Source organism: Melospiza melodia, chromosome 9 (genome assembly GCF_035770615.1).
Source record: "Melospiza melodia melodia isolate bMelMel2 chromosome 9, bMelMel2.pri, whole genome shotgun sequence".
Lineage (NCBI taxonomy): Eukaryota > Metazoa > Chordata > Aves > Passeriformes > Passerellidae > Melospiza > Melospiza melodia.
In genome coordinates, this window is record NC_086202.1 from 6,754,644 (window position 1) to 6,773,252 (window position 18,609).

The 18,609-nt window shown below is 42.7% G+C and overlaps 1 protein-coding gene across 1 annotated transcript; it reads right to left on the bottom strand.

The window, feature by feature from the left end:
• Positions 1-13,462: 13,462 nt before the first annotated feature.
• On the bottom strand, positions 13,463-18,198 carry KCNK18 (potassium two pore domain channel subfamily K member 18). The gene is made up of 3 exons (XM_063162817.1): positions 17,982-18,198; positions 16,801-16,956; positions 13,463-14,542 (listed from the first exon to the last, which is right to left on the bottom strand). The coding sequence occupies exons 1-3, from the start codon at positions 18,196-18,198 to the stop codon at positions 13,737-13,739; spliced, it is 1,179 nt and encodes a 392-aa protein (XP_063018887.1). The 3' UTR covers positions 13,463-13,736.
• Positions 18,199-18,609: the final 411 nt, after the last annotated feature.

Consider the following 18,609-nt stretch of genomic DNA (forward strand, 5'->3'; position numbering starts at 1 on the left):
GGTCACAGCCAAAAGTGAGTGAGAGCTCTGAGAAGTCCAGAGTAACAAATCTGTGTGGGGAAGATGGATTTAGGGTGGGTTTCACCCCTCTGTGCAGCCCTGAATCTGCAGAGCATCCCCAGGGGCTCAGCGCTGGTGCTGCCCTGTCCCTCTCAGGAGCCCTGGCCATAAATCCCTGCTGCTCCCTGCCACACTGATTTCTGCTCAAATCTGTGTTGGTAAGGTGGGTTTGGGTCGGGTTTCACCCCTGGATCTGCAGAGCAGCCCCAGGGGCTCTGTGTTGATGCTGCCCTGTCCTGTCCCTCTCAGGAGCCCTGGCTGTAAATCCATGCTGCCCCCTGCTACACTGATTTCTGCCCGGGTTTCTGTCTGAAATGATGTGGGAATTGCCCTGGAGAAGCCAGGGGGAGCGGGAAGAGGGCAGACAGGGAGGACAGGGGAAGGGCACGGTGGTTGCTGTATCTGCTCTGCATCCTCAGCCCCTGCTCTGCGCTCTCCTCCTGAAGCAAACACACAGAAATCCCTGCCAGGTGCAGCAGTGGGGACGGCAAAAGGGACAGCAGAAGGGGACAGCAGAAGGGATCTGCACCCATTCTCCTCCCTCCTCCTCTCAGGAAGTACCCCAGGGTCCCACAGTCCCCTCCATGGCCTGGGAATGACACTGAGGAGCGTGTCACCCCTGCTCAGCATCCCCTTTCCTTCACAGCCCCACCAGCCATGCCGGGTGTGCTGGTTGCCATGGCTGGCAGCCATCCTCCTTCCCTGAGCACTGCATTTCCTCCTCCTGCACTCAGGGCAGGCAAAGTTCAGCATGCAGGCAGCATTTGGAGGGGTGGTGAGGTCGGTGCTATTCTGGGACGGGGCTGTGGTGCAGGAGATGACATTTGGTGTGTTTGCATCAGACCTGCCTGCTGCAGTTATAATCAGCCATGCCAGCAGGACCAGGGGCTGGAATGATTCAAGTCCCGTGGCCTCCACCACTGGAACTTAAATTCCACTAAAAATAACAATAAGAGAGGCTGGAGACATTTAAGCAGAAGTCTGGGCCGAGTATAAGCAAGGATGGAAGAGAACAAATAAAAGATTATCTGTCCTTTGAAACACCCCATCTTCCTGCCAATTCAAATATTGACTGGCTGCAGAATAGGAAAAATCACAGCCTGCAGTGGGATGGAAATGGCAGAGTTTGCTTCAGAGATAACTCAGGAAGCAAAAATGATGTTTGGAGGCTTCCATCAAAGATCAGGACTCCAAAGCAGGAGAAAAGTCACAGTGTGCCTTGAGGGGCATAGCTCAGGGATGGTTTTTTGGTCTGAAATCTGAGTGGAGACATAAATTTCACATCCAGGATGCATTGTGGCATTCAGTATTCATAGATTAGAATATCCTCATTTGGAAAGGACTCACAAGGGTCACCAAGTGCAGCTCCTGGCACTGCTGAGTTGTGACACCAGCTTTAAGGAGTGGTTGTGAAAAGCTCCCTGCTGGTTGTTTCCATGGACATGGTGGGAAATGCAGGGGGAACTGCTCTGCCAGAAGAGAAAACTTGTGCATTCGGGGTATCCTTCAACCAGATCTGCTTTATTTCTCTGTTCCTAACCCTGAAATTGTAACAAACACCTTCCCACTGAGTTCCTGAAGTGATTACCCATCTCACACCACCAGCTGTGCATGGGCTGTGCTTGGTGATATGAGTTTAAAGAACTCCCCTGTCTTCCAACACACCCTTAATTCAGCATTGTTCTGGCTGTGTTAGGGTTTGGTTTGACCATTATTTTAATTGCAGTGTGATGGATGGTGGTTTGGTTTGACTTTTTAAAATGTTGTGTGTGTATCCAGTGATTTTTTGTCAGTGAAAGACAATAAGCTTCAAAATAAGTCTTTCTGTCTGAGATGTTCATTTTCCTAATGCTAGAAAGGCCTGTAGAGATCAATTATGGGAACAAAGAATTGGAATCTAGCTCCTCCTCTGGTATTAATTAAATCTTTTATCCTATGGTGAGCAAACAGCACATTAGGCTTTGCCACAGCCCTCAAAGGTATTATTACCACACTTCAATGGATGAGGGCAAATAATGCCAAGGGAGGCTGTCATTTCCTTTAGGTCATTTTTCCAAATTAAAATAAAAACCAGAGCATAAAATGCCCTGCTCTACATCAGCCTCTCTTGCCATCAGAATTGCATGCAGAGCAATGTGGGCAACACTTTTACCCTCCCTGAATGAACAAGGATTGCCAAGGTCTCAGTTTTTACTGCCTGCCTCCCATGTGGGTTTGGGCGGGCCTGGCTCAGGAACTGACACTTTGTCACCTCCTCTGTCCCTGCTTTGGGCAGTGATCTCCACTGCAGGAAACTCTTTCCACCTCCTGAGGAACAGGGGAGGAACTGCAGAGAGGCAGAGGGAGCAGCAGCACTGCAGACCCAGCCGCTGGTTCTGGCTCTGGCCCTGAGCTCCCATGGGCTCCAAGTCTTCTGTGCCTCTGTTTGCCCATTCATGTGGCCATGATCAAGAAATTTGAGATTTTTTAATATACTTCCTATATATTTTTTCTCTAAAAGGACCGTTAAAATAAAAACTTGTTGCGGTGTGACATGGCTAAGAACTGATCAAGGAGCATCTTAAAATCTATGCTCTCTCTGTGACAATGCATGTAGGGCAGCACATCAAATGATCTTTGTGGCCCCTTTTTGCGTTAAACCCAATAACAGATTGGCTATTCTGTGTGAAGTATTTTGTTTTTCTTTCCTTCCCAAACTTCATTCATATCCTCCTGCTCCTGAAGTCCCCATCTAACAATCTCACTGTTCTGGTGTTGCGCAGAATTTTCGGAGGCGTTCTGTGGTTACATTGGCAGAAGAAAGCTGAGGAGCAAACGGGAGGATTTGAGTCCTTCTCAGCCGTGCCGTCTGCTGGCGCTGGGCTTCCCGCAGCAGCGAGGTCTGCTTGCACCATCTAGTGGCTTCAGGTAAGGGATTTGCTATCCCCAGCAAGCCTGAGGAATAAAAACACAGATGAGGCGTTTGCATCTTCAGGTAACTTTAAGTGAACATAGGGAATGCAAAAATCACACTTCCTCCAGGAATAAAATGAGAATTTTCTCTTAATCACTTCTTCCCCCCCCCCCCCCCCCCCGCCCCGAATTTTTTTTACCATTACCACCATTCAAAGAACAGGAAAGCATGAACTTTTAGAAATAAAATAAGGAAAAAAGTTCTTCCACAGCAATACCAAAGGAATCTGTCCAATCTCACAGCCAGGATCGATATTGTGGAGGTCAGACTGGGATCATTATCACACATCCTTCCTTTTTCAGCTGCTTAGGGACAGATTTGCTTCACTCCAGAGAGAAGCAGAGCTGTTAAAGGAAAGCTACAGAGAGTTTTTTCATCACTCTTATTGAGTGAATGGAAAGGAAAGCATCTGCAAAGACTTCAGAAGCACAACTGGAATGACAGGAGCTGCATTATTCAGGGATGGAGTCACATTAAAGGTTTCCAGTGAAGAAAATGAGAGTTTTGTTGTCAGTCACTCTGAGTGTGGGAATTCACCTGAGCTTAGCAAACAGCCCCTTGCTCTCTCACCATGGAGATCCAGGGTCATGCCAGAGGATGGAAAGCCTCCAGGAAGAGAGAGGCACTTGGCTGTGAAGCTCCAGGTTATGTCTGATGGATGCCTGAGGACTTCTTCAAGTACAGATGATTCATTCCTCAAGACAGCACAACATACCTAGAGAGTAGAACACATCCACTATGAAACACAGGACCTGCTGATCCACCTGCACAGAATTCTCTGTAAATCATATTCTTCACTCAGAATAGCCTTTGAGTCATGGCTGTGCACACCATGGCTTGGAAAGCTTTTCTAGGAATTTAAGCACTTGCTGCTTGCCATGAAGTGTTTGTTTTTAGGGTGCTCCTTGCAGAGGAGCCTATTTGCTTTAGCAGACTCTGGGGCTTTAAGAAAATGTGAGCTCAACTGGACAATTTTTTGTGCATATTGCTTTCCTCTTGTAAATACAAATTTAACATCCCTTCACTCACTGTGTTCTCTGGGACTAAAAACTAAATTTATAAAGGCAAATAGACCAGAGAGGTTATCCCTAGGTTAATCTTGCAGGAAGGAGCAGAGGTGCATTCCCCAGTCTGCAGGGATCCAGAGACCTCTCTGTAGAGCTGAAGGGATGAAAGGATGCTCCTTGCTTTGCCGTCTCCAGAGAGCCACACAGACCTGCAGAAGTGAAGGGAGGGCCTTGCAGAAGTTCATGTCCCTCCCAGGTTTGACAGCTATAAATATCAGACCATTGCTCAGCTCTCTCTCAGACATTAGAATCTGCTTTGCTTTGATCTTCTTTCTTTTTCATTAAATAATGTTGCTTCGCTTCAAGCCCTTCTTGCTATGAAGTTCTCTTGCAGCTGAGCATCCTTCTGTAAAGTTGTGACAAATATTTCAGGGAGTGAGCCAGTGAAGCATCTCCTGTAAGGGTCAATTAGTGTCTCAGTGTCTTCTCAACAATAACAGGCATTCAAGTGGGGTTGCTTTTCTGACTGATCTCTTTTCTGCACCTGTTTCATTTTAGTCCTAAGGCAACTCTTGCCTGTGAAGAAGTGATGCTCATGGACCCCTGAGTGCGGATTCTTTTACTATAAATCACTTAATCTGAGCAATGTAATAATATGACTATAAACACTCCTGTGTATGTACTTCTCTGACACACATGCCTTCTAGTCCAGCCTCATAAAATGTGATGATGATTTGAAATTTTGCAAGTTTATCACATTTTTTTTCCCCACTCTGGAGAGGGGAAAAGTGATTTCCTTGATCTGTGTTTGTCAGATTATTGCTGTGCTGGGTTACACCACTTTTCCTGCTTTCCAGGCAGCTTCAAGCACCTTGAAAAAGAGCTATCCATCATCAGGAAAGATAAATTAATGTCTGAAGGCTGACAGACTCGTGTTTCCTCAGCATTCAGAGTTATCCAAGAGATTAATGTACAGAGATATTTATAAAGATATGTCACTGACATATTTTATGAAAATCCTTTCGCTAGGATTTTTCTCCTGAGAAGCTGAGAAGCCTCAGAAAAGAAATGTAAACAATAATTATCTGATGGCTGTGGAATGTGGTTTGGAAGTTGCTTACCAACAGGTTCATCTTTGATTGGTCTCATGTGAATTGTTTCTACTTGGTGACCAATCACGGGTCCAGCTGTGTTGGGACTCTGGTCAGTCGCAGGACTTTATTATTCATTCTTTTGCTGGCCTTCTGATTTCTCCTTTCTCTTTCTTTAGTATAGTTTTAGTATATAATATAATATAATGTAATGTAATGTAATGTAACGTAACGTAACGTAACGTAATGTAATGTAATGTAACGTAACGTAACGTAACATAATGTAATGTAATATAATATAATATAATATAATATAATATAATATAATATAATATAATATAATATAATACAATGCAATACAAGATGAGACAATACAAGACAAGACAATGCAATGCAATGCAATGCAATACAATACAATACAATACAATTAATATATCAGCCTTCTGAAACATGGAGTCAAGATTCTCATCTCTTCCCTCATCCTGGGGACCCACAAACATGGCCACAAAGATATTTATAATATTTAAGATATTTACAGCACCCAAAGCCAGTGCATTGGTCAGGCATTCACTCACTGATGGGTTGCCCATGCCAAGCGTCCTGAGCTGACCACAGCTGGTGGGGTGAAGTGGCACAGCTGGAGCAGGGCAGAGGGGCAGTGCAGACACTTCCTGTGTCATGGAACTCCATGGTGTTGCAGGAGGCTCCTGCATTCACAGCTCCTATTTCACTGAGTTTCCCCTTTTTTGAAACGCGCCGCAGCTGCTGCGCAGATCCCCTTCCATCACCCAGTGACACATATTTGTGCACGTGCCATAAGGAGTTTCTCTTTCTTGCTCAGCCAGGACAGGCAGGAAGTGATAAGGGCTGCTTTAGTTACAGAGATGCACTCTGCAGCAGGCATGCAGCTCGAAACTCTCAGATAAATGGGGGTTTAAAGTCCTTATCTAAGATGCTCCAAGGAACCGCCATAATAAAGATAATAAACTCCAGAAATAATAATTATTAAAAGAATTCAAGGAGCCTGACCTCAATCCCATGTTGGGTTTATAATTTCATTATTTTTTCTGACTTTGATAGAGCTGCTTCCCTCTGAAACTGGAAGTGTAATCAGAGACAGGGGCCAAATCTTTTGGTCTCCTTATTTATAACTGAGCTGCTCTGAAAGGTTGTATAGCCCCATGGTGATGCTATTCAAACTAAAAAGCAGGTGAGATTTTAGATCAAAGCAGCATTTGCCAAAGTCAGCCACTTCAAATCCTTCTGTGCGGAGTGGCAGGCTGGAGAATTTTACAGGAACACACTCCCTAATGGTTTTTTATGACACCTTTTTCCAAAGACTGAAATGCTGAGAACAGTTTCTAGCATGGTTTCCCGCTCCCATCACTAAAAGCTATAATTGAACAAATAAAATACCTGACTCTGAAAACACCAGACTTCAATTAAGCTCAAGTCAAAGTGTTTATTGGAACATCATCCCTAAAATCTATTTTAAAGTCACCTGGAGACTGAGTTTAATGACCATCTTAGTTGCTGTGTTTGTAGTGTTGTTATTATTGATGCTGCTGCTTCCCTTTAATGGAAAACAAGGCCAAAGGAGGGAATATATCCATGCTTCTCCAAGGAAGAATTAAATCTCTGACCCATGGCAGGGTGAGCCCTGTCCCAGAGAATGTCACACCCAGGCTCTTCCTGAGGATGCAGGGACATGCTGAGAGCTCTGAGACAGGGAGTTCTGTTCAAAGCCAATGGCAAACATAGCCACAAAAACAAATTAATAACCACATGACTGCTTAATGTATGTATAAGACACACCTCAATGTTTGTCTGGCTTTGGTCAAGAAGAACTTGGATTTATTAAGAAATTTCCTTTTCTCCAGAGTCTGTAATCATTTTCCAGGTCAGTGCTGCTGACCTGGAAAAATATCTAGTCCTTTCAAGAGAAAAAAAGACAAATAATCAGTAATTTAGGTCATTTTTTGTAGGAAAAAACCTTCCCATGCCAGGGCAGTTTAGGCATGAAATAACTCTTCTAAAACCAAGATCAAAGTGATTAACGGCAAAACATATTCTATTTGTCACTTCTCTCCAAACTGATTTTTCTAAAGCACTGTGAGCTTTGCCATGGATATCAAGAAGATCAGAATTCAGCCCTCTCCTTCTTAAACAGCATTTATAAGTGGCTTTTTTAGAAGGCAAACACATGTACCCATGCCAGTCCCTAATCTCTTTCAGCACAAAATGTGTTCATTTCCTTAGCAGAGAAAATTGCTGTAAAAACCATTTCTTGCAGGGAAGACGGAACAGAGGTTCTGTTGGCTGTCAAATGTTAGACCAAGCATTCACTATTTATAGACCCATTCAGAAAATCAGACTTCTTAGTGCAGCAAATTATGTCCCGCTCTTGAACTCCAAGGAAAATTCATGAGCCTCCATTTGCTCTCTTATTTCTTATTCCCAGGAAGTACAAGGCTGTCTTGTCACAAGGCTATTTAAACTGTTTGAAAAACATTTTTTTATAAAAAATTACATATATTGCTTTGTCTGAAGTAGATCATACCACTGTTTGGTGTTCTCCTGGGGATATGGAAGAGCTTGGAGTGAGCCTTGGAGAAAGCCAGCCCTCCTTCACCAGCAGTGTGACCTGACAAGTCTCATGTCAGAAGTGACAGTGACAGCATGGGAGGATCACAAAGAGCTTTATCCTTCAGCTCCTTCCCTTCTTACTGACATGAATGGCTCAATTCACAGGGTTATTCAAAGGTGGAAATGCTAAAGCCTTTCCAAAAGCCTTCTCTTCATCATCAGCATTTTGTGCTTCAGCCAAAAATACCACCCTATACTCAGATTTGCTTTGAAAACACTTGCAGCTTTTGGCTGGCAAGTGTATTTGGACCATCCATTAAGCATCAGTGAAATCCAGGCAGCCAGTGCTCTCCTGAGAGTTTGGATGCTTGTGTGAGACACAAACAGCCTAAAACCATGTGCATTATCAAGCTGGTGAGCAGAAGGATTCATACACAACCGAATTCCCCAAACTCCCAAATTCCTTTGGCAGCAACAGCTCCTATTACTTTCCACAAGAAAAGTGTAAAGAGGGGAAAATATTAGAAAGTGAGTGTCTGGTACCCACAGTGAGAACCCCAGCCTGCAGCTCTGGTTCTGTTTCTCAGATCCTTTGCCACGTGTGGCAGAAGGCAGCGAGGGGGTGGCTGTCCCCCACAGGGCACAGATCAGAGCACGATGACAGTCTGCAGAGCACAGCAGATCAAGGAGCTCTCTTCCAGCAGCACATCAAGAACACTGGCAGTTTTATCTGCTGGTTTTGTGGTGTTCTCTCACTCCGTTTTCCTGTTCACACAGGGGTTTGTGGAAGCAGATAATGTAATGAATCAGTGTTGGTAGCATCGTTACCCTGATTTCTCATCAGGGGATGCTTAACATGGAAATTAATTTTTCACTGTCGAATTTCTACTCTTTTCTTCTTGCTTCCCTTTCCCTTCTTGCCCATTGCTTTCCTTTTCCTCTGGATTTTTGTGCATCCTGAAAATGCACAGACATAAAGTTTTATGCACAAGATCAGTGTTGGAAGGATTCTGCCCCCAGCCAGATACTGAGAGCTTCGTCAGTTTGAAAAAGCCTGAACTAACCTCAAAAGAACTACATTCTATCTACTCAGAGACTGATTTTTTAACTCAAAGAAGAAAAAAAAAAAAAAAAAGATAATAAAAAAGCTCAGATTCACATGCAAACCCATAAGCACACAAGCCAAGTAAAATTTGTTCAAGCACTTCCTAAAACTCTCTAATGAAAACCACGTGCAGACAATCAGTTATTGGCACATACAAGCAATGCATTCATGGGCTCCATTGCTCATGAAGGTTTGCACTTCGACCTCAGACTGCTATCCTAAAAATATTGGCTTCATATATGAGAGATCTGCTGTCTTCACATAGCTATGATTTGCTATATGAGTGATGGAGAAAATTCCTCGTATTTCCACTGCTATCTGTGTCTGTGTACTTTAAGAAACAATTGAAATTTATCCTGAGCAACTTCATCTCCCTTGCTCTGTATGTAAATGCAGGCTGCCATGTCAGATGGCTTGAAAACTATTTTTTCTACATATGAGTGGTGCATAAGGTGAGGAAGAAATGGAAATATAGCCCAGCTAAATACTTAAAGTTGGACTCAGAATATAGCATGTCCTGGCAGAACATGCTGAATACAGCCTGTGGAGTTGCTTATTAATAGTAATAACAACAACAAAAAAATATTGTTGTTATTTATATATAAGAATAATAAATTTTCAGAGTGTTTCATTTATGAAAGCCAGGTTAAATTATGAGACCCATCCTTCTAGGTTCACAAAACACTCAGATTGCATGCAACAGCCACACATGCTCCATTTGATGCTCCCTGTGGTCTGGAAATTAGGATCACAAGGTATGCTGGGAACCTGGAAGCAATGGGGACTGCAGGGACTGCTCCCAGCTGGAGTCCCAGCCTTGGCCTGTGCTGGGCCTGCCACCACACATGCAATTAGCATTCATTATATGGCAGTGTTTTTGTGATGTGGGTGCATCTCCACCTGGAACAAGTTGAAAAAGCATAAAAGCCATCAAAGTGTTATCAGATGTTATCAAAATGGAGCCCACTAAAATCTGGACTACATCTGAATTACTGGCACACAGATGACAAGTCCTACATCCCATTAAGAATTTCCTGAGTTCTCAGAATTACTGCTCGTGCAAAAGATGCTTGTGAACAAAATGTCATCCTTTGAATGACAAAGCAGAGGATGAGAGAAATGTTTCTGATGGTTTCATTAACGGCTTTTCAATCCAGACCCTGTATCTTCTTCCTGACACTGTTTTATCTCTCTTAATCAAGGAGGATTCCTTGCACAGACTTTCTGCCCTGCTGTGGCTGCTGGTGGTGAGACCTGTGCTGGAGCCCATCACCCATGACCACTGTGCTGGTTTAAGAAGGGCTCTCCAGCCAAGCTGGCTGCACAAACCTTCCCAAGCCACACCAACCAGCCGCCACTGTATTTTCAGTCTCAAGCATCTCTTCACCATATTTATGTCTACACAGAAAATGGCTTTTTCCTCCACTGCTGCTGTCATTTCCTAACCCTCCTGCCCAAAGATTATTTTCCACCCCTTCCACTCATTCCTATGGTTGTTTCCCTGTGATTCCCAGAGCAGGGATACCCTGCCCTCTGCTCCTAAGTGCTCGTGACAGCTGCCATCTTGGCCCAATCAAGGGTGATTGATCCAGCATCCTTCAGCATCAAGTGCATTTGATCTGTAAAGCTCTCCAGCTGGGGCTGTAATAACTCATATCCGCTGTGGGTTACACATCAAGCAGCTCCTTCCCCATCAGTCACGTCTTTCCTGATAGAAGAGTTCTTCAATGAAGCCCCTCACATCTAATCCGCCATCTCATGCAGATCCTGATGGGGAAAATTTATGAAAAGCAATATTTTGTACTGCTTTGAAGCAAACAAAGCTGGTCTCCATGTCAATTTTGTTGGATAAAAACTTCTGTGGGCAGAGATTGTAAATTCTTCCAGGACTTAGTCCATGATAAGAACAGTCAAATCATAAATATTTATGCACTAAATGAGCCATTAGTCACTACTTTGTTTCATTTTCATTAGCTGTGACTATATTTACTGTATTTACATTCAGATCCTGCTCTGCAGTGTCACTGTCAGCCCAAAGCTGCTGCTCTGCCATCTGGAAACTGGTTCCCAACTCTGAGTAAGAGAACCAGGACTGGATATTCCTGTTTGTGGGATCACTGTTTCAGTACACCTGAACAGAAGACATAAATACATTTTTATTCCTGACAATGCAATGTGTGTCCAACTCTCCACCCTCCTTTAGGTTCATGACACAAGCCAAATGACCACTTTACTTTTACTGCAGACTGGTTGTGTGGTGTTGCCTAAATCACAGTTTTTGGTGATATGTTTTGCACAATCAGACTGGACTGGTTTGCCTACCTGGCACACAAATATGAAACTAAATATCTATTTAGGCATTAGGTTTGCTGAGTGGCTTTTTAGCTCTGTAGCAATGTGTTTCTATGCATTCCAGGCATGGAAATCAGGCCAGAACAGGATGGACAGAATACCTCCTGTCTCTGAGGGATAGCAGGTTGCAAAGGAAGAAAACAAAAACAGCAAAATCTGTAGAGAGGGTTCTCCTCATCTCCCAGTTTAGAACTCAGTGATCATCAAGCCAGAATTGTTATCTTTGGATTTAATTGTTTTTAATGTTTTTCTTTCATGATTTTGTCCCATCTCTCATTGATCTAACTGGAACTTTTAATTGCCACATCCTCCCATGACAAGGAATAGCTATGGCTTAATTATATCTTGTGTGAAGCACCATTTTCTCTTCTTTCTGTTTCTTTTCTTAAGCCTGTCACATGTGGGATTCATTTGTCAGCCCCAGCTCTCACAATGAGAGATGTTTGAAAATCATTCCATCATTCCTTGTTCCCCTTCTCTGAGCCCTTGTAATGTTACACATCTCTCCATCAGTCTCTCACCTCTTTCCAGACTAGAGAGCTCCTGTACATGTCCTGTATGGAAGTTGTTTCCTATCTTTGTTTATCCTTCACCCTTACCCTATAATTTTTTTCCAAATTTACATATCCTTTGGGAGGTGAATCACCAGAGTTGTGCACAATATTCAACAGTCAGGTGTCTTATTGATTTATAGAGGGTAATGGTTATGTGATTTGTTCCATCTCCTAATAAATCAGTTTTTATCCCCCTTAACTGACAGGTTCTATAGGAAAGAAAGCTGTTTACTGCCATCCCTTGGCCATAACTAGAATGATTTGGTGCAGAATCTCTATTGTAAATCCAGCCAAAATTCCCTAAATCCATAAAGTAAATGGGAAGGCATTAAGGTACTGTGCCATTGAGAAATATACAGGGCATAAATTCAGGATTAACTGGTCTCCATAAATGAGATTCCACTCATATAACAGAAACAAATTAAATTACATACAGACCGGTTATTAAAAATATTGACAGGTTTAGAATATCACAAGGAAAACCTTGAGGGGCAGGAAGTGCAGTTATCTGATCCATGCAAATCCTTTCATTGATTTCTGAGAACTCTGACATGGTACCAAAGCTCTACACTGATATTAATCTGAAGACACAAAATTAAGTAATATGGGAATACTGATATGAATAGAGGGACTTTCTATGTAAGGCCAAAAGCACAGCAAACATGACAGAGTTAACTGAAGTTTCTTCCAGCTTCTGCATTTTTTATTTTTATTCTTATAAAACACTTCTCTATTTACTATCAGTCATTATATATATCTTGGATATCATTAATGCTTAATTGTATCTAATTATTAATAAGGATTGAATACATATTGCCACATACATGGAGTGCAACAGACATAAGATGGCATGTAAATATTCTGAAAATCTCAGCTTCAACTGGTAAATTTGCTAATGGAGAATATTGTACATTCTGTAAATAATCAAGCATTTTTTATTATCTAGAGATGTTCACACTTAGTGGGCAAGCATGTCATCATAAGTTAAATGTGGTTAATTAAAGTTAGTGATTTCTTTTATATGAATTATATATTTTTATTCTAAATTATTGGTTTTAATGAGAAGCTATTATTGATAATTCAAATTATTAATAATATAAGGAACATCTTGAAGAAAAAATTATATTCTCATATTAATGTTCTCCAAAATTCTATAATTAGAGGATCCTCCCCACATCCCAGTGAAACAGGTGGGTCAGGGAGCTCCCAGAGGTGAGCAGAGTGAAATGGGGGTGAGGAGTGGGGATCTCTGGGTTGGTGTTCAGCACAGGCTCCTGTGACAGCAGTGACATGGAGCATCACTCCAGGGCTGCAGCCACCCCAGGGTTGCTGTGTGCCTTCCCCAGACACCACCAGGGAGCAGAACCTGCCCTGAGCACCTCGGGAGCTGGGCCCTGTGGGACACCCTGAGCCATGATGGAGCAGGAGTGCTTCCAGCTCTGAACAGATGAGCAATTCTCTGACTGGTTTCTGGACAGGTGGCAGAGATGGGGAAATGTGGTGTCCTTCCTTTCCAGGGGACATTTCCCTGAGCTGTGCCAGGTGTGATGTTTGCCACACTCTGCAACTGGGTCCACACCTCTCCCCCCAGCTCTCTCTGATGACGAGCAGGGTGTCACAGTCAGGACAGAGAAGGTGGCAGGACAGGACCTTCCAGCAGATCTGGGTCTTGCTTGGACGAGTACTGAAAACAAAATTCCTGAATTTGCTTGCAGTGGGAGAAGGGGCAGAAAGGCTGCAGAAAGTCAGAGCTTTGCACAATATGTCAGGGAGAACTGTCAAGGAGAGCCTTCACCTTCCTCATCAGGCAGCATCTGTGATTATTCAGGAGAAGAGTCCCCTTTGCAAAGTCTTCCCTGGAGATGCCTTCACCAGGTGCCTCCAGAAGTGTTCAGCCATTTCACAGTCATTTCTCAGAGGAAATCAGATTAAAATATGGCACCTGCCAGCCCAAGGCAGAAATGTACAGAAACAATTCCATCTCTTTGCAGTGGCCAGTGCTGACAAGTGAAGGAGAAATGACTGCTCTTATTTTGGATATATTTTCTTTGAAGGCATATTTTTCTCTGCACAAAATGAAATCACCTTTTTATACAGGACAATTAAACGGTCTTGGCCCAGCTTAAAAGCAATGAAGACAATTTCCATGCCAATTATAATGTAGAGGGAAAAAAACAAGAAAAACTTGGGATGTTCTAACTTTGTATCTCCAAATCCAATAGTGGTCAAAGTGATAAAGCAGAAATAAAAGGCTTCTTGAAAATCCATTTTTTTTTCCCATTTTGGAAGAATAGCAGCAGCACAGGAGATGTACACAAAGATAACGAGCACCATCAACACAATGGGCACATCTAATTTTTCTAACTCTTTTCCTATTTTGTCAAAATTCTTGATTACTCTGGACACTGTCTTTTCCCTGGCTAGTTCAGGACATGAACTCCATCTCTCCATGCTTTTATTTCTTGCTGGTTGTGTGTTTTCTTTCTCCCTGGCAATTAACATTTCAAAAAGTTCCACGTTGCGATATTTGACCTGTTTCACACCTGACTGACTTCTCAGCACTTCCATAATGGTCAGGGGCTCGTTGATGACTATTTTAGACTGTTCCCTGGATTTCAGTTCATTCCTTTTGCTGCATGTGGATCCAGAACAGAGTTTAGAGGCAAGAATTTTTGACTGCAGTTTCCTGAACTCATTGTAGGACTTGGATAAGACAGTTGCAAGGATGTCTCCCATGTCTGTCAGGACCAAGAACATCAGGGGGATCCCAAATAAAGCATACAACATACAGAGACACTTTCCAGTCCATGTCACAGGATAGGTATTGCCATAACCTTGAACAAGAATAAGAAGGGAATGAGAAGAGAAAGAGAGAGATGTGATACATAAAATTGGTAGCAGAAGATATGCCTTTTCCCTAAATCCAATTTGGGTATTTATATTTCCTTCCTCTAACATACTGGATATGAAACTCAAGCTGTAAATCAGTGCTTTTCCATTATAGTGGGAGAAAATTTAGTATTATAGGAACTGTATTAAATTTTATCAACCATTTTTCTCTTCATCCTTCAGAAGACATTGAGTATTCCTTCTCTCCTTTCAAAGACCATTTTTTCCTAGGGGAACTTCTAGGCCAAGTACTTAGCCTGCCAGATTATCAGCTCATATGCTGAGGTACGGTTTCCCTCATTTTCTTCATCCATGCATGTTTTCACTTGTGGCTGCCTCAGCCTTTGGTCTGAACCCAGCCTCAGTCCCTGCTTTGCTGTGAGGCACTGAAATATCATTTATTCTTGGTCACTCTCTTCCCCACAGGCAAACTGGGAAACTCTCAAAGCACTTGGGAAAGATTATTGTCGTTATTGCACAGAGTGATCTTATTTACTCTTTTTAAAATTGATTTCTGTGCATTAAAAATACCTAGTGCAGTTTCCAGGCTTAAAAGTTATCCCAAGCCTAAATTTGGCTATCCAGAAATATTTCCTAGCTGAGCCACTAGGCAGCCTCCCCAGGCAGCAAAGAGATGCAGTTCAGTCCATCAAACTTCAGACTAGATGACTCAATTCTCCCAGAAAATTCAAGGTAGATAATTTGATTCTATCCCAAGGTGATTTATCAGTTCCTGATTCTACAAATAACAAACCCGCTGCAATGGAAATAGCCACCTATTCCATCTATTAACAGCAAATGTTCCAGGCTTTCTACTGATCCCAAAATTCAAGTCAAAATTGAGAAAGCTGCATTAATACTCAGTGCTCTGAAGGCAAAAAGTACTGGCAGCTTAGAAATAAATTTGTTGGGTCGGTGTGTATGGGGACATTTGTCTAGTCCCATGTTAATGGAGGAGGGTAAATACGCCCATGGAAGACATTTCCCACAATATGCCTTTTCATCAGCTTGCTGAAGTCAAAACTTTCTGATAAAACACCCCCTTTCAAAAGTTCTTGGCTGCTGTGTTTGTTCCAGGAAATATTCACAGGGCTGAGGATTTTGGTCTCATCCCCAGTGCGTCTCTGGCCACCCAGACTTTTGTCTTTAACTGCAAGAAGCTGAGCTTGAGCAGTCACCCAAAAGATGAGAGTGTGAGGTTTGAGCTGTGACACAGCCCACAAGGGCTCTGGGTGAGCTCTCACACTGTTCCTTGTGTAGGATAAGCTCTTTTTAAGGTTCAGTTTTTCTCTTACAGTAGGATGCATCCCCATGCTGGGATCTTGAGCACATCCTCCTGCAGTGGAGAAATGTCTTTGCAATTTGATACAATGCTGTGGGAATATTTCCCATCCAGCTTTGATTATGACAAATTTGGATAGACAGTGCCTGTACTTGCCAGCATTTGAGAAAGATTAACAAAGGGATAAAAGTAGCTTTGGGAATGAGCATGAGGAGTTGTATTTAGCAATGCAGAGGGAGCCAAAATCAGAGCAGATGTTTCTATTTGATTTAGGTCCTCCTTTGAAATATGAAGTCAGACTGAAAGATTTCAAAGGTGTGACTTAAACACTATCATGTGCTGTTAACCCAGAGAAACGTGAACACGGTGGTTAATTACAGAACCACGGATTAACAAAGCTGAATTAGACATAAGTAACTGAGAAGCAATTGAAAAACAATATAAGTATTATGAATTCCCTTTTCCAGAGAAGAAAACATTACCCAAGAGGACACACAACAGTGTGAAGGATAAGGTTTGAGACTGAAATATGGATATTTCTTTTTATTTCAATAGCTCTGTGAACATCATATAGGAATTCATATTATAGTATATATGTAATGATGCAGTTAATTAGTGTGTACCATCACTAATCACTAAATTGTGACTTGTTTCTGTGACTCAGCTATGTCTCTGCAGTCTGTGTTTGCAGAGCCACTTGCAGACTCATCAGCAATATTCAGGGGAAAAATTCAAAGAGATTTGGGCTTTGGGTTTAGTAGGGGTGGGTTTGTTTGTTTGTTTGCTTGCTTGTTTGTTTGCTTGTTTGTTTACTTGCTTGTTTGCTTGTTTAGGGTGGTTTTAATTCTCTGGAAGAAACTCATTAGAGAAAGCAGCAACAGGAATTTATTCTGAAGGGTGTTACTTTACCTCTGTACTTACCCACAGTTGTGAATACTGTGCAGCAAAAAAAGAGAGACCCAAAGAAATTCCATCTTTCTTTTGGGTTGATAAACCAGACTGGGTCAGCCGTGTTCAAAAGCTGATGGATGTCGCGGTTAAGCGTCTCATTTTCTGTCAGGTTATCTGTCCAGTTATCTGTCACAGTCACAGCAGGAGGCACAGTGAGTGTTTGCAGACCACCACCCAGGGAGCAGCCTGCCTGCTACCCCAGTGAAATATACTGCAGCTGAGAATTTGCTCATATTGTCTTAAAAATATAAAAATATTCCCCTTCTCACCCTCCCCTTTCAAGCCCCTCACCCCCACCTCTGAAAAAATCAGGTGGGTTCAGTGGCTTTGGTGAATAAAAGTACAGGGAAAAAAAACAGAAAGAAGCAGGACTGAGTAACCAGCTTCCAGCCTGAATGTCCTGTTTCATTTTGGACTTCCCAGGAGATTAGTCTACTTTTGACCCAGAGACACCAAGAAATGTGGGGTCAACAGCAGGGAACCAATATGAACCACTTGGATGTCACTGCCCAGTGCCCTGCTGTGAATCCTGCTACCCTTCTTCCTCCTCCCCGTGGCTGGGCTTTGCTGAAAAGGACATTATTTACATTATTTAATTGCCCAAAACTGATCATTGTGTCAGCACAGCTACCTGAGTGAAACTCCAAGCCTATGTACAAGCCCCATCACAAATCCAGGAGGATTTCTGACCCTTCTTTTCTCCTCTACTCCCTCCAATCACTGGGTCTGGGGTGCAGAACTGCACCTGTCTCCCTCTGAGCATCCCATCACCAGAGGGCTGGCAGGGAAGCTCAGAGCAGGGAAGAGGCAGCTGGAAAAACTTTCTGAGAGAGAGGATTCAACTCCAGCAAACTGCAGGAAATACCACAGGAATGTCAGCTGCTCGTTAAGAACCTGGCAAAAAGGGAGAACACAGGCATCTCAGGAAAATCTGTCCAGGCAGGAACACAAGGACTGGGAAGCTTGCAGTCAAAAATCACAGCTAAAGAAGACACCAGCAGTCATTAGCTAGGCAGAGTGAAAATCCTGTTTGCAGGATCAGCTGCTAGTATTTTGAAGAATGTCTTAAAAAGCAAAAAAAACTCATTCAAAAAGCAAAGTAATTAATAGCTCCCTGTGCAGATAAGTCATTTTGAAATTCCAGTACATACCTGGTAATTTTCTGGCGAGGCACATCAGCTTCTGCAGAAATGTTCTGTATTCTTCACTTACTGTGACCTTCCGGGTACTTTCAATGTGGGAAAACATGAGAGCCCCAAGAAAAGCATAGATGACAAGAGACACAATGAAGCAGGCATGAGGAAACACTGCCCAAAATATTTTTTTACATGTTGTTTTACCTTGCAGAGGTTGTGATGTTGTTGCCATCCTAAGCTCCTCTTTTTTTTTTTTTTTTTAATATATAATTTTGTGGAGAAGACACAGCTTTTAGAAAGGAAGATGAGGACGTAAAAGCTTTTGCAGCCAAGAAAAGCTTCTCCTGTGAAAACAAGGATTGTTCTGCCTCAGGCTTTCAGATCACATGTCTTTATAAGTGAAGATTGCACTACAGTCCCCATGGAAAAGCAGCACAAACCCTGAAATACTTCTCAGTGGATGCCACGCCACTCTATCCCTGAATTATTATTGATCAGCCAGCACTGTAATGCACATGGATCACCAGCTCCTATCAGCTTCCACTGGAGCCAACTCGTGCTTAAAGTTCCTTCTCCTGAACAGCAGCTTCCCACTGATAGAGCAGAAACACTTCCAGCTCCCAGAAGGGGAAATGTGCACTGT

Coding starts and splice junctions, on each gene's coding strand:
- KCNK18 (XM_063162817.1), bottom strand. CDS start 18,198: ATGGCAACAACATCACAACCTCTGCAAGGTAAAACAACATGTAAAAAA. Junction 16,957..17,981: donor CCTCGCCAGAAAATTACCAG/GTATGTACTGGA, acceptor TGACTGTGACAG/ATAACTGGACAGATAACCTG. Junction 14,543..16,800: donor CACAGTATTCACAACTGTGG/GTAAGTACAGAG, acceptor TTCTTGTTCAAG/GTTATGGCAATACCTATCCT.